This window comes from Eleginops maclovinus, chromosome 10 (genome assembly GCF_036324505.1).
Source record: "Eleginops maclovinus isolate JMC-PN-2008 ecotype Puerto Natales chromosome 10, JC_Emac_rtc_rv5, whole genome shotgun sequence".
Taxonomy (NCBI): Eukaryota; Metazoa; Chordata; class Actinopteri; order Perciformes; family Eleginopidae; genus Eleginops; species Eleginops maclovinus.
The window spans coordinates 19347551-19362116 of NC_086358.1; the positions used below are offsets into that span (position 1 = coordinate 19347551).

General features: G+C 40.2%; 1 protein-coding gene across 1 annotated transcript in view; it reads left to right on the forward strand.

Moving 5' to 3' along the window:
• ryr2a (ryanodine receptor 2a (cardiac)) overlaps positions 1–14566 on the forward strand; it is a 169182-nt gene that overhangs the window by 109942 nt on the left and 44674 nt on the right. Inside the window, exons 53-76 of the mRNA XM_063892944.1 lie at positions 123–292; positions 1229–1449; positions 2068–2158; positions 2600–2740; positions 3094–3257; positions 3723–3801; positions 3925–4014; positions 5810–5947; positions 6143–6220; positions 6437–6512; positions 6743–6866; positions 7059–7174; positions 7361–7425; positions 8157–8278; positions 8475–8524; positions 9905–9965; positions 10916–11154; positions 11381–11462; positions 12148–12278; positions 12556–12683; positions 12881–13073; positions 13189–13271; positions 13472–13629; positions 14455–14542. Of these exons, the coding sequence (XP_063749014.1) occupies positions 123–292; positions 1229–1449; positions 2068–2158; positions 2600–2740; positions 3094–3257; positions 3723–3801; positions 3925–4014; positions 5810–5947; positions 6143–6220; positions 6437–6512; positions 6743–6866; positions 7059–7174; positions 7361–7425; positions 8157–8278; positions 8475–8524; positions 9905–9965; positions 10916–11154; positions 11381–11462; positions 12148–12278; positions 12556–12683; positions 12881–13073; positions 13189–13271; positions 13472–13629; positions 14455–14542 (2888 nt within the window). The remainder of the gene's footprint in view (positions 1–122; positions 293–1228; positions 1450–2067; positions 2159–2599; positions 2741–3093; positions 3258–3722; positions 3802–3924; positions 4015–5809; positions 5948–6142; positions 6221–6436; positions 6513–6742; positions 6867–7058; positions 7175–7360; positions 7426–8156; positions 8279–8474; positions 8525–9904; positions 9966–10915; positions 11155–11380; positions 11463–12147; positions 12279–12555; positions 12684–12880; positions 13074–13188; positions 13272–13471; positions 13630–14454; positions 14543–14566) is intronic.

Consider the following 14566-nt stretch of genomic DNA (forward strand, 5'->3'; position numbering starts at 1 on the left):
CCTGACTGTATCTGGCATGCACAACACACTCATCCTGATTTAAAAGACTTTCAAAGATAAAAATATGCAAACACAAATAAAAAACAGTGATTTGGTCTGTGTGATTGTGTGTGCCTGCACAGATGGGCATGTGGTGGAGCCGGACATGTCGGCTGGTTTCTGTCCGGACCATAAAGCCGCCATGGTCCTGTTCCTGGACAGAGTCTACGGTATAGAGGATCAAAACTTCCTGCTACACCTGCTGGAGGTCGGCTTCTTACCAGACCTGAGAGCTGCTGCCTCTCTGGACACTGTGAGTGTGTGTGTGTATTGTTGTGTTTAACACTTTAGTTTAGGGTGGCAAATGATTCTTAACGCTTGTCTCTTTTTCAGTCACATATACACATCACTCCTCTTTTATCCCACTGTCATTAGAATTGGGCTCTGGGAGAAATAGGACATTTCCTGGTGGTATCTGGCCCGGGCTCTTCCTTTTTCTGGCCTGCTTAATTTAACCAATGACGAGATATAATAGAGAACAGAAATGAGTTGACAGGCCAATATTAACAATATTTACACCTACACCAATGAATAATCATGATATATAATCATGATCTAAATTTTGATCAAAGTAATCTTGATTATCATTCTCTCCATCAACTTGCAAGATGATGTATTCAGTGAGAACACATAAGTTGCTTTTCACATTTCTTGAGCCTGAGTGCAAGGAAATTGTGATTGAAAATGTAGAAAGTAATGGAAAGGTTTGGATATCTGAAGTGCTCTTTTGATAAGCTTAATGCTCGAAAAGAAGATTGTGTCTTATTATCTTCTAAAAGTGTAAGCTTGTTGGTTTTTGTTTCCTTGATAGTCTGTATTCATTACATTTTGGGTATTACAAGTGTGTTGTTAAAAGGTTAACACATACAAGTAAGTATATGCTCAGTATTCAGATTGACTACTTGCTTGTCAGTCTCAAATGTTTGTATATTGGAATCTGGAAGACTGACCTCCAAGATGAACACAGTGGCAAACCTTTAAACTTTCTGTTACCTGTTCAACAGACCTACAAAAGTATTGATCTGGTGGTCTGCTCAACACGAACAGGTTGGCCTGGAGGTCAAACTCCCGGCATTAATTATTGTCTCTGCCGTTTATAATGTATATTTTTTTACCCAGTCTTGATCCCAAACTAATACATACACTATTTTCTCCACCTTTCCCCTCTCCTCCTGTGTCTGTGTGTCAGGTGGCTCTCAGCGCCACAGACATGGCGCTGGCCCTCAACAGGTATCTGTGTACAGCGGTGTTGCCTCTCCTCACTAAATGTGCTCCTCTGTTTGCGGGGACGGAGCCGTTCGCCTCGCTCATTGACTCCCTCCTCCACACCGTATACCGCCTATCCAAAGGCTGCTGCCTCACCAAGGCCCAGAGGGACGCCATTGAGGAGTGTCTGCTGGCTGTCTGCGGGTAAGAACCAATACAGAGAGAAAATGTGTGAGTCAGGAAAGCTATATCATTTTATCCTATTTGCTTTTAATTTGATATGTACGATGGCCTGTTATGGTTATTGTAGGAAGAGAAAAAGGAAACTTATGGAGACTAGAAAAAGGGCAATTTGTTAGAAAATCCCATAATTTCCAGGATTGAAATGGTCAATTTAAGGCACACATGTATAGGTAAAATATTCAGCAACACTACAGACAGATTACACATTTTAACCTGTTTTATACCCGCAGTAGTTGACTTAATCCAATTATACTTTCCTGTCAGATTTAGCACTAAGGAAATGTTCCTGATTGAAGCCAAGAATTACCATTATATACGAGCAGTGGACTTTTCATATTGAATTACTGTGAACTACTCATTGGAATAGTGTGATGACTTTTTTGCAATTTTCACATGAAGGATATCTCCATATTTTCCAACTGTCATCCTACAGTTCTATCAGTATCAGTTTTCCTTCTCCATGTGTCTTTAATCTCAGAGAATTTCACTTTTTTCATGTGAATTTAACTCTGTTGTCTCTGTTTATTTCTCAGAATACCTCTATAACCTCTATATATATGTCATGTTAATAATGTGCAGAAAGCTGAGGCCTTCGATGATGCAGCATCTGCTGAGGAGGCTGGTGTTTGACGTTCCTCTGCTCAATGAACACACCAAGATGCCTCTGAAGGTAAGGCACACACATACTGCAGGTCTGTCGCTGCCCCAGTGTTTCAAAGTGCTCTTCAAAAAAAGGTGCAGTAGTACTTTAGCACTTATAGTAATAAGAGTTTACACTTTTGAATATGTGGTGTGTATTACCTGATCCGAGACCTCACAAAAAGCCAGAGAAGATTTTCCACTCAATCATGAAATTGTGATGCAATATTGTAGTATAGGAAAAGTGTATTTGAAGTTTTTTGTCAACCACTCACAAAACATATTTTATTTGCGTATCATTTATGAGATTGATAATGTATATTAGCTAACATTTTGTTGTCCTTAGCTCCAGCATCTCTTATTTCAGATTCAAAATAATATGATCATCCAGACTGAATTTGTGCCATTTTCTGCAGTGTTTCATTGAAAATGGTAGCATGCGGTTAATGAAGGTTCTCCTGACTTCCCCCAGCTGTTGACCAATCACTACGAGCGCTGTTGGAAGTATTACTGCCTGGCTGGGGGCTGGGGCAGCTTCGGAGCAGCATCAGATGAAGAGCTTCACCTCTCCAGGAAACTCTTCTGGGGGATTTTTGATGCTCTGTCTCTAAAGGTAAGGCTCTAGTTTAGGCCTCTTTTATAATAAATTGCTCTCCAACACAAAGCAGAGGAAACCCTGCTGACATCCCTGTGACATCATCACGGTAATATTTCAAAAAATCATTGAGATATACAGATGACATCAGACATTGAACAGCAGACATTTGTAAATAGCATTCAAAAAGTACAAATAGTTTGATAAGAACTTTAAACCAAATACTATTTCTGTAATACTAAATCTAGTATGTATGTAGTATGTGTAGTAGTATGAGACATTTCTGATGATTGACAGTAGTTGTAGTGCCTTCAAATGTCTGTCGGTGATGTTTACAGCAGCATCCTGTTTTACATGTTTTCCTGATCCAGCGGTATGACCAGGAGCTGTTTAAACTCGCGCTGCCTTGTCTCAGTGCGGTTGCTGGAGCCCTCCCCCCAGACTACATGGAGTCTAACTACATGGCCATGATGGAGAAACAGTCGTCCATGGACTCGGAGGGAAACTTCACCCCACAGCCTGCAGACACCACCAGGTCTTAGACTGATTTATTAGGAACTTCATTTGCTTCAGTTTATTTGGAGCATATCCACTCTATTTTATATAGTTATCTAAGAAATTGGTTCTCAAATATTCCAATATTGTGTTTTTTGTTTAAAAAAAAGTAATAAAAGGAACCAATAATTCAATATTATAATTGTCCTGGCTTGTTTGCAGGTGACCCCATATACAGCTCCGGAACACAATCAGAGACCACTCCAAATGTTTCTTAAATCTGTATCTCTACATGTATGGCAGCCATTCCGGTGTCTGTTGAATTCCAACACAGAGAAATGTTGTCAGTAGTTTATAGAATACAATAAACATAAAAACAAAATGTCTAACTCAAAGACATATCTATAAATAGTAAAACAAGAGAAAATGATAATGCTGAAGTAGTCTCTTAATTTTTTCTGCGGCTGTATTTGAAAGGTTTTCCTTTGTTTTCTGTCTTCCTCAGCGTGACCGTCCCAGAGAAACTGGACTACTTCATAGCCAGATATGCAGAGCACAACCATGAGAAGTGGTGTATAGAAAGGGTAAGGAGCAGACAAACAATAACTGTTATAGTAGACCTCAAAGTTATAATTATGTACTGCCCTCTCAGAAGTTATAATATTAACATTTCATGCATTTTAAAATGTCCCTTATGTGTCTCTTAGTTTTTGAATGGATGGTCATATGCGGAACAGATATGTGAAATCTCCAAGAGCCACCCGTTACTGAAACCATACAAAGGCATTTCTGAAAAGGTGGGTAGAGTCTGGTTTCATGTTCTAATTTTCTCTTAAACCAAGCATTTTGTCTCACACAGGTAGCATTCTGCTTAACTGTGTCACGGCCAGTGATGGGCAAGTTACTTCCAAAATGTAATACAGAACATATGACTTATTACTGTCTTTTTAAAGTAATAAGTTACATTACATTATTACTGTCTCTGAACTGTAATGCGTTACACTACTTTTGCGTTACTTTGAGTTACTTTCACCAAAATAACCACAAAAGTACGGCTTTAAATGCTAACATGTAGTTTATTGCAGCTCATTAATTAAAGCTATCTATCTGGCAGTATTCTGAACATTAAACTCATGCTCCGTTTAAGTGGGCTGAATAATATGTGATAGCGGTAACATGACGTCTCTGTGTGTTATTAATCACATGTTAGTGGAGCCTCTGCACGGCCCTGTAACCTGCTGTATATGAACGAGTCTCTATGGCAGCGTTAACTCCCCTTGTCATTGGTCTGTTAACGGGGATTTGGCTGACAAGCTTTCTAAAAGCCGGCGATTCCACAGAGGACAGAGGCTGCAGATCTTCAACACTCTGCCACACGTCTCTGAACTTCTCGGGGTTCAACCAGCATAGCAGACCGAGCGAGAAAGTTACCTTCTGTTGCTTCGGCCTGCGTGCAGTCCTGTGTTTTTATTTTCTTTTATGCGAGCCTGCAGCTCTGCATTGTGAGCCTGCAGCTCTGCATTGTGAGCCTGCAGCTTTCCATTGTGAGCCTGCAGCTCTCCATTGTGAATCTGTTTCTGCAGCCCTCTTAACCAATAGTAAACAGGCTTACTGAGTAACTATTTTTCCCGCACAATTATTTCTCTGGTGTCAAAATGTCTCGCGATGTTTGTGAATTCTTAGAAACTAAACACCACATCATTTCGGGTTAAAATGTGTTGTAACTGCATTACTGAGAATTGTAACGGGTATTATATTACCCACATTTGCGTTATATTACTGCGATACAGCAAAAAGTAATACATTACTGTAACTCTGTTACTTTTGTAACGCGTTACACCCAACTCTGGTTATGGCACAGTATCACTAAACGTGAGCCAGGTCTGTCCCAACCAAGTCTACACAATTCAGGGCAGCTCTCAGGTTCAGTATCAGCTCATGGATCCTGAGACTGGATACGAGTGAGCCGATATCCTACCATAACTGCAGTGCCATTCACATAAGCCTTACCTTCATACATGCTAACCGGCACATTACAACCTGTAGAAGTGCTATGATGACATGTTTCAAAGACTGGGTCCCTGTTTTGTTTATCTCGAATGCCAGCTAGCTTGAATGAATTTAAACATTGGCTTGTCAAATGGTTAATGAGGGATAAATTGCATGCAACACATTTATTACAGCTCAAGGTTACGCAGTGTTTTGTTGAGTTACACCTATTGTTTTTTTTGTCAATCAAAAAACACCGCTCTAATAATGTTTGTCAAATGCCAAATAAACCTTCACTGAAGAGTTGAGTTTATCTTTGAAGGAAGGGGTGAGAATAGAAGAACAGCTCATGTAAAATGTATTAATTTCCCCTCACAGACAATGGCTGTCTTACTCCAGAGCGATCAGCAGCCTGCCACTGAAAATGTCCTGTGGCATTAATGATTTATGAATAAATGCAAGGGATGACTGTATAGTTCCCACTCCCCTTTAGGTTGATAGCTTGCAGTATTTTGTGGTTTATTGCAATTTTGCAGGGGAAATGACTTTTGGAGGCATGATTTGCTGCCAGGTTTTGTCTGAAGTGTGGTTGTAATCTGGCAGGATAAGGAGGTGTACAGCTGTTCAGTCAGAGAGTCTCTGAAGACCATGCTGTCGTGGGGCTGGAGCATCGACAGGATCAGAGAGGGAGACCCTGCCAGCCTTCACAATAAGTCCAGGAGGATTTCACAAGCCAGCCAGGTACACACACACACACACACACACACACACACACACACACACACACACACACACACACACACACACACACACACTCACACTCACACTCACACACACACACACACACACACACACACTAATTGACTAACATGTGGAAAAATGCAAACTATATGAAGAAGATGGAAAAGTGGAATCAATATATTGTGTCTTCCACAGTTGTCTTTTGAAGGAGCTCCAGCTTTCAGCCCCAGACCCATCGATATGAGCAATGTAACACTGTCCAGAGACATGCAGGTAGGTCACTGGAACACAGCAAGAGAAAACTTTATATCGTTGATCATAAATAGAGAAAGATGCAAAATCTGTAAACTTACACTTGGCTGACTACAACTGAGGAATAGTCTGCAGAGTACTGATGTCAGTATAGAAACTCTCAGATATTGTGGATGGATAGTTTCAGAGATATGTGCAGTGTAACAGGGTCCTGTGTGTAAATTTGTGTTTTTCCAGTCTATGGCGGAGCTGCTTGCAGAGAATTATCATAATATCTGGGCCAGGAAAAAGAAAATGGAGTTGGAAGCCAAAGGTGGATATAACACAACACATCACTGCTTTTACAAAACCTTTTATTTTCTGCCACCCATGTGACCTTATTACCTGGAAACAGAACAAATAATTTAAATAATGTTGGACCTCTAAACTAAACTTGCCTGTTGTACTTTACTAAACATTGAAAAAGGAGCTCAGACAAACAGTCCTCTTTGTGTCAGCCTGTGACCCTTGTTCTCTGTCCTGCCATGTTGCTGTTGTCTCCAGGTGGAGGAAACCATCCTCTGCTGGTTCCCTACGACACGCTGACTGCCAAAGAGAAATCCAAAGATAGAGAGAAAGCACAAGATATCCTGAAGTTCCTGCAGATCAACGGATACACTGTGTCCAGGTAGGAAACACGCTGGCTGTAGGAAGAGCTTCTGTATTTTTACTAAGCCTGATTGGTTTGGATTCTAATTTAAGCAGCCTAACAGTGTGTGTGTGTGTGTGTGTGTGTGTGTGTGTGTGTGTGTGTGTGTGTGTGTGTGTGTGTGTGTGTGTGTGTGTGTGTGTGTGTGTGTCCGTCTCTCTCTCTTTCCAGAGGTGTGAAGTCACAGGAGCTGGACACTCCGGCGATAGAGAAGAGGTTCGCCTACACCTTCCTCCAGCAGCTCATCACATACGTAGACCAGGCACACCAACACATGATGGAGTTCGGTGAGACTTTTCCGTTACTCTGCGTAATGAAACAAAACACAGTTTGAATACATGTGATTTGAGAATACAACTGGTGCTTGTAGCTCGACAACGTCAGACAATGTTTGGATGAATGTCACTGTGTTAGTACAGTATATAATGTAAAATAACCCTGTAGTCTTTGATTGTGTTCTACTCATGATTTAGATGTGGGAACAAGACCAAAGGGAGAGAAGATTCCTCATGAACAACAGATAAAGTTCTTTGGAAAGGTCAGAAGTCATCATTTTATTTGATTCATCACCTGGTGGTTTGGGTATGTTTACCTTGACTTTGGAGATGCTTTTAAATGTTCAGATTAAATGATATTTTCCAGCTGTAATCATCAGGCCAGTATGCAGCAGTACAACAGATCACCTTAACTGCCATGCAATAATTAGCTCTTACTAACTAATAAATAACATTAAGCTGAGTATGACTGATGTGTACTTAATATCCTGTAGGTGTTCCTAATACAGCTTATATCTGTATGTTTTGTCTTGGATGGCATTTGTAGTAAAATGATATTGTATATATAACTCACTTGTTTGAACACAGTTGGATCCCTCTCAATGGCTGTAAGCTTGTGTGAAATAAAATAAAAAGTGTTTTGTTAAAGACCGTGCTGCCACCTTACGGCTGACCAGTAGGTTTCAAGGTTTCAAGGTTTTATTGGTCATATGCAACGTATATGTTGGCAATGAAAATCTTATGTCCCATGCTCCTCCAACAACCCAACATACATGGTGCAAATAAGATTTAAAAAATAGTGCAAAAAGAGAGAAGAATAGGTGAGGAGCTCGAGACACGGCAGCCATCCTTGGCACCATCTTGCTTGAAGTGAAATAGCAGTATTGTAAGCAAAGCCCTCTGGATTTGAAAAAACTATTTGGGGGGCTCTTTTGATTTTGACCTATTTTTCTGACAGTAAATCTTCTGTTTATTTTTGCCTTTCAACCCTCAGGTCGTCTTGCCATTGGTGGATCAGTACTTCAAAAACCACCGGCTGTACTTCCTCTCCACAGCCATCCATCCAATCAGCAGCGGAGGCCACGCCTCCAACAAGGAGAAGGAGATGGTGACCAGGTGAGTGTGAGACGACATTAGATACACCAAAGCCAGTGATGCCAGTATGTCAGGGTGACACACTCCTTTGTTTTATTGCTGAATAAGACCTTGACTGTATGTTTGAGATTCTAATGGACTTCATGTGAATGACGTGTGTGCCTCTATATCTCCCTCTTCATCTCTTCCTCTGCTTCCCTCTCTTGGATCTTTTCAGTCTTTTCTGCAAACTAGGAGTTCTTGTCAGACATAGGATATCCTTATTTGGTAAGGACGTTCATGCCTAACGCTTCCACTTCTGCTCTGCTGTTGTTCTCCGTGAATATGAATGAAGTACCAATGGTTTTATTATAATGAACCAGTGGGAATGCCTGTACTACGGTTGTGTCCCTTAGAGAGGATTAAAGATTAATATGGAAATCTCTCCATATTTTATTTTTTTTTACAATTTGTGGTAAGACAAAGATGTATATTCTTTATCTGTTCCAGGTCTAAGTAAAAGTACCATAGTCTCCATAATTAAAAGTGCATTACTGGATGACCCATTTCAGCTCGTGTGACATAGCCACGCTGCATGTTAGCTGCTGTAAATGTAAAAGGTTTAAGACAAAAAACATGCTGTGGGCTTGCATGGTTGTCAGGTCCTCTGAATGAATCATATAATGTACTATAGGTGTGTGTGTGTGTGTGTGTGTGTGTGTGTGTGTGTGTGTGTGTGTGTGTGTGTGTGTGTGTGTGTGTGTGTGTGTGTGTGTGTGTGTAATCATCCTCTGCACAATAGCTGTGTGTGTTGTGTGGTGTGTATTGCAGTGTGTTCCATGTCCAAGCATTCCACCACGCCCTTCAACTCGGTAAAAATATGTTCCACCTAAAAACTAAAAATGTCATACAACTGGAAACCTATAAAGATGTTAATTATTGATATGTACCATTGCCAGTATACAATTTAGGATTTAATAAGCTTATACACTTTCCAAATGTCTTGACTCTTGAGGATTTCTCTCTTGGAGGAACATCTTTTTCCTTGAACATGATGCTCTGCTGTGTTATTTACACACACGTACATGACGGATGGGTTTGTTCACATTTGTTTTCTATGGACAGACAGCTCTGAATGGGTTGAACATGGCGTTTTTTTAAGGCTGTGTCCAATAGAACACTTATGTGTACTTGCTTGCATAATATATGAATTTACCGGATTGTTTTCCTAAATGGAATTCAGCTGTTTCTGTAAATGACTTTGCACTCTCATTAAATGAGTTGTGCAATTCTTTAGTTGCTTCTTCTTTTTTTTATATCAAAAAATTGCAACGGAGCAAACCATGGGCTGTTTTCTTCCAGATAATTGTGTATCCTTCTTTACTATTTTAACAAGCTTTGGTCCCTATTTTTTCAAACTATGTAACCAGAATGGTGGCCCTTAAGGATAATACCTGTCCAGTATTCCACACTCAACTTTATGATACATCAAAACAACTGGGTACTCATATTGCATTACCTTCTGCTATTCTTGTCAGTGTATTCGAAATAGAAAATATAGGTAGAGCAGAATTTAGACACAGCTGTAGTGTGCTGCAGTGCTTCACTCATCACATTTACCCATACCTACTGTACACAGTTTATAATGTCTTTCTGTCTACCATTCAGGTAACAATGCCACCTCCATAGTCAACTGTCTGCAGATCCTGGGACAAAGCCTGGATGCCAGGTAAAAGGAAGACATGGGCTGTGTGTGTAATGTGTACTGTATGTGTTCTGTCATTGCATTTATAACTGGACCTTTCTTCTCACACTTACATTTAATTTATTGTGCTATTCCTTGCACACTGAATTTAAATAATATCCTACTTTAAGATTTTAATGGCTGTAATTCGGCTCTGCATTGTGCTTATTAGACAGATAGTCAGATTTCATTTACAGCCGCGGAACAAATTAAGAGACCACTTCAGCATTATCATTTTTTCCCTTGTTGTATTATTTATAGGTATGTGTTTGAGTTAAATGATTTTTTAAAATTATTATTGTATTCTATAAACTACTGACAACATTTCTCTGTGTTGGAATTCAACAGACACTGGAATGGCTGCCATACATGTAGAGAAACGGATCTAAGAATACATTTGGAGTGGTCTCTTAATTTTTTCCGGAGCTGTATATGTATATTACTTTTTAGTTATTTATATTTTGTGGTTGTTTGTTATCTACTTTTTTCCTTTTCTTTTTTTCACACTATGTGCAATGCCTTGTTTTAAAATGTTGCTGTAAGGAAAACATTTCCCAAATTTGGATAAATAAAGTGGATGTTGTTAAAGCACACAGAATGCCTGTTTTATCAATGTGTTAGGGTGAATACTGACAACACTCTTAAGAAGAAGATTGTCCCGAATTTAACAAATCGGCCAAATACTTTGCCACCTGTCATGGTGTGTCAATGCTTGCGAGCTAGTATGTAGCCTCCTCACAAGTGAAAAATCTGTAAATAAGCAGACTGCACTTTATCCAATGATTTAAGTGACATTGTGCCAACCAGCATTGGTTTTGGTTTGTATCCTGAAGCCCTACGCTTCAGGAAAAAGAAAAGAGAAGAGGGATCCCAGAAATGAGAACAAAGATCTTCTCCTCCACAGACTTTAAATCCCATCTCTCCCCATATATTAGGACAGTGATGAAGACTGGCCTTGAGTCAGTGAAGGCAGCGCTGCGGTCATTCTTTGAGAGTGCAGCAGAAGATCTGGAGAAGACTCAGGAAAACCTGAAGCTGGGCCAGTTCACCCACAGCAGAGAGCAGCCGCGGGGTGTCACTCAGATCATCAACTACACCACCTTCGCCCTGCTGCCCGTCCTCTCCTCCCTGTTTGAGCACATCGGACAGAACATGTTCGGGGAAGACCTCATATGTGCGTACTCAAATTATGTTTGATTAGGGCACCAAAGAGAAAATCCTAACACTTGATGTTTTAGAACGTTTTTCTTCTACAACAGAAAATGCATTCAAATACTAAAAATTACAGCTAAAAGAACTACATTTATAGAAAAAATATAGGATTGTTTTTCCAGGAAAAAATAGAGGACAAAACTACTGAAAATATTAACGTTGTTTTTTGGTTACCTCTCCTCTTCCAGTGGATGATGTCCAGGTGTCCTGCTACAGAATCCTCTACAGCCTCTACCTTTTAGGAACCAACAAAAGCATCTATGTAGAGAGGTAAAGTACACATGTATTTAAGGTTCAGAATGTTCCTGACACCTCTGTGGGTATGTGGGTTAACTATTCAAGGTGTCAAAAACAAAAAACACAATTACAATGTTATTCATACTGAATGCCAATGGAGTGTTGATACACTTAGAGGAGAGAGCAGCTTAAGAACTGTTTTTATAAGGCAAGGTCTTTATATGACTTTGTGAATAAAATATTTAGAGCAGAGACAGAGAGATCATTTGAATTGCAAGCTACAGATGCAACTATGATAATAAAATAATTTAAGAAACAAAGAACGTATCACTGCCAATTCACTTTAGTGTGCAAAGAATTCACCCATTGCTGACATTCTTACAAAAGCAACACACCTACATGCACATGGAATTGTTATGTTGGATAATCAGCCAAACGTCCCTCCTGTGATAGTCAATGCATTTCAAACCATAGGAGTCAGCATGTGTTCGCTGTTTTATTTTGGCACCTTTTCAGTTTAAATAATGTCTACTCAAATGTTCAAATACCAAAATTAAGAAGATGAACTCTACAGGAAGCAGGTAAAGCAGGATACCACAGAAACAATATATGAATCAATGATCATCGATTAAAAAATAAATAAAAATGAAATGTATTATGTTTAATAAAATCATAATGAATGCATATGTTAATCTCTCCTCTCCTCTCCTCTCTGCAGACAGCGCCCAGCTTTGGGGAAGTGTTTGGCTGCCTTCTCAGCAGCCTTTCCTGTGGCATTCCTCGAGCCTCACATCAACAAGTTCAACAGCTTCTCCATCTTCAACAGCAAAGGAGCTAAAGACAGAGCAGGTGCTAATCAATGTCGATTTTATTTTGATACAAATCCAATGGGGCAAAATTAGACCAAGATATACACATCCTCGGCTAATTGTAACCTCTGAGAATTACATTCACTCTACATGCCAGTGAGCACATTGTATGTTACTGTGTATTACTCAGTGTTAGCTTTGTAAGTGAATTTGTGCTAACATTAGCAGGCGAGTTTACTAGATTATCATTTCTGCAGTTAAAATGTATAACCATATTTCAAATTCATCTTTTAAGTGCATTCTCTTCACCCCCTCAGCTCTAGGTCTTCCTGGGCAGGTGGGGGAGGTTTGTCCTCTGATCCCAAACTTGGAGAAGTGTCTGGAGGAGATCATGGAGTTGGCAGAGTCTGGCATGAGATACACTCAGATGCCCCATGTCATGGAGGTGGGATATATGACTTACTAACTAACCAAACAGCGCATTAACCCTGTGTCTGTTGTATCCATATCAATACAGGTTTATGTTACTTGGGTAACATTGTGTCTTCTCATAAAGAATTATCCTTGTTAGGTATTGGGAAAAAAGATGTATGCCATTAATCTGGTGATTAGAGGGGGATTTGTGGTGGGTTCTTCCTGTAGGTGGTGTTGCCGATGTTGTGCAGCTACATGTCTCACTGGTGGGATAATGGACCAGAGAGCAACCCAGACAGAGCTGACAGCTGCTGCACCTCTGTGACCTCTGAACACATGAACACTCTGCTGGGAAACATTCTGAAGATCATCTACAACAACCTGGGGATAGATGAGGGGGCCTGGATGAAAAGACTAGCTGGTAAACATGGCAGTGTGTGTGTTTGTGTCTCTGTGACTTTGAAAATTGCACAAACTGAAAGATGAGGCTCAAGTTAAGTTCATATGTTTTATGAAAATCTCTGTCACTGCTTCAGTTTTCTCTCAGCCAATCATCAGCAAGGCCAAAGCCCAGCTGCTCAAGACCCACTTCCTGCCTCTGATGGAGAAACTAAAGAAAGTAAGTCTCATCACTGTATAATGCGTTATAGATTTTGATGTACCTCTTCTATTGATGGATTTACAGTATAAATACATACACATGTAAGTCTAGGAGTCTAATGCACCTTTTTTGCAAAGTAGGGTATTAATATTACCACGACTAAGATCACATATATTTAATGTTGAAATTAAGAAAGCTGTAATTTCTTTGTTCTGTAGAAAGCAGCCGTGGTGCTGATGGATGAGGAACAGAGCAAGGCGGAGGGGAGGGGAGAGATGTCTGAGACTGAGCTCCTCATCCTGGACCAGTTCACCGTACTGATCAGAGACCTGTATGCCTTCTACCCTCTCCTCATACGATTTGTTGACTACAACAGGTACAGACTGCCGATTGGATCATTTGAGATCAGATTGTTCTTATTGTATTACACCTTTCCCTGAAACAACAATTATTATGAGCTATTTGACTTTCAGTGTGATGAATTGCAATAAAGGGATTCACCAAGCATCTGTGCTTGTTCTGGACATGTGTGCAATGTGTGTTTCTAACAAGCATGTTGAGTGAGTTCACTTCCTCATTAAACATTTTGCTTTTAGTATTTGAAAAGCACAGAATGTAATTTCTGTCTTTCAAACAAGACAATAACGACAGATGGATTTTCTTAATGACTCCGTGACATAGGGTGAGGTCATGGGAGTCGTGGGAGAAATCCTTTATAATTAGGGAGGCTGTGGCTCTGTGGGCTAGTGCGTGGATCTTCGGATTAGTGGAGCCCACGTGTTCAGTCCCCACTGCAGTCAGCATGTCTTTGTGTCCCTGTCCAAAACACTTTACGTCGAGTTGCTCCTGACTGTTGAGATTGTCCACAGTATTGAATGTATGTAAGTCGCTTTGGATAAAAGCCCTCTAACAAGTGACTTGTAATGTAATGCAATAGATTAGTCAACTACCCATTCAGCTTCTGTAGCTAATGCTATGTGGCTAACTCAGCTGTCAATACAATCAATAGTCATCACCCTCGGATGTATCATGACAGACAGACAAATAAAATGCCCCCTTTATTTGAGTAGCCAAGCGTTTGCATTGTGTTGTTGTGCGTGCTCATGAGAAAAAAAGGGACTGTCTAGTAAAAATAGCTCCATAGCATTACTAAAGAGTCTAAAACTTTCTGGACCTTTTAATTGTGCCACTTTATCGACAGGGCCCGATGGCTGAAAGAGTCCAACCCAGAGGCTGAGGAGCTGTTCCGCATGGTGGCAGAGGTTTTCATCTTCTGGGCCAAATCTCACGTAAGAAACTTAAAAACACGTCTT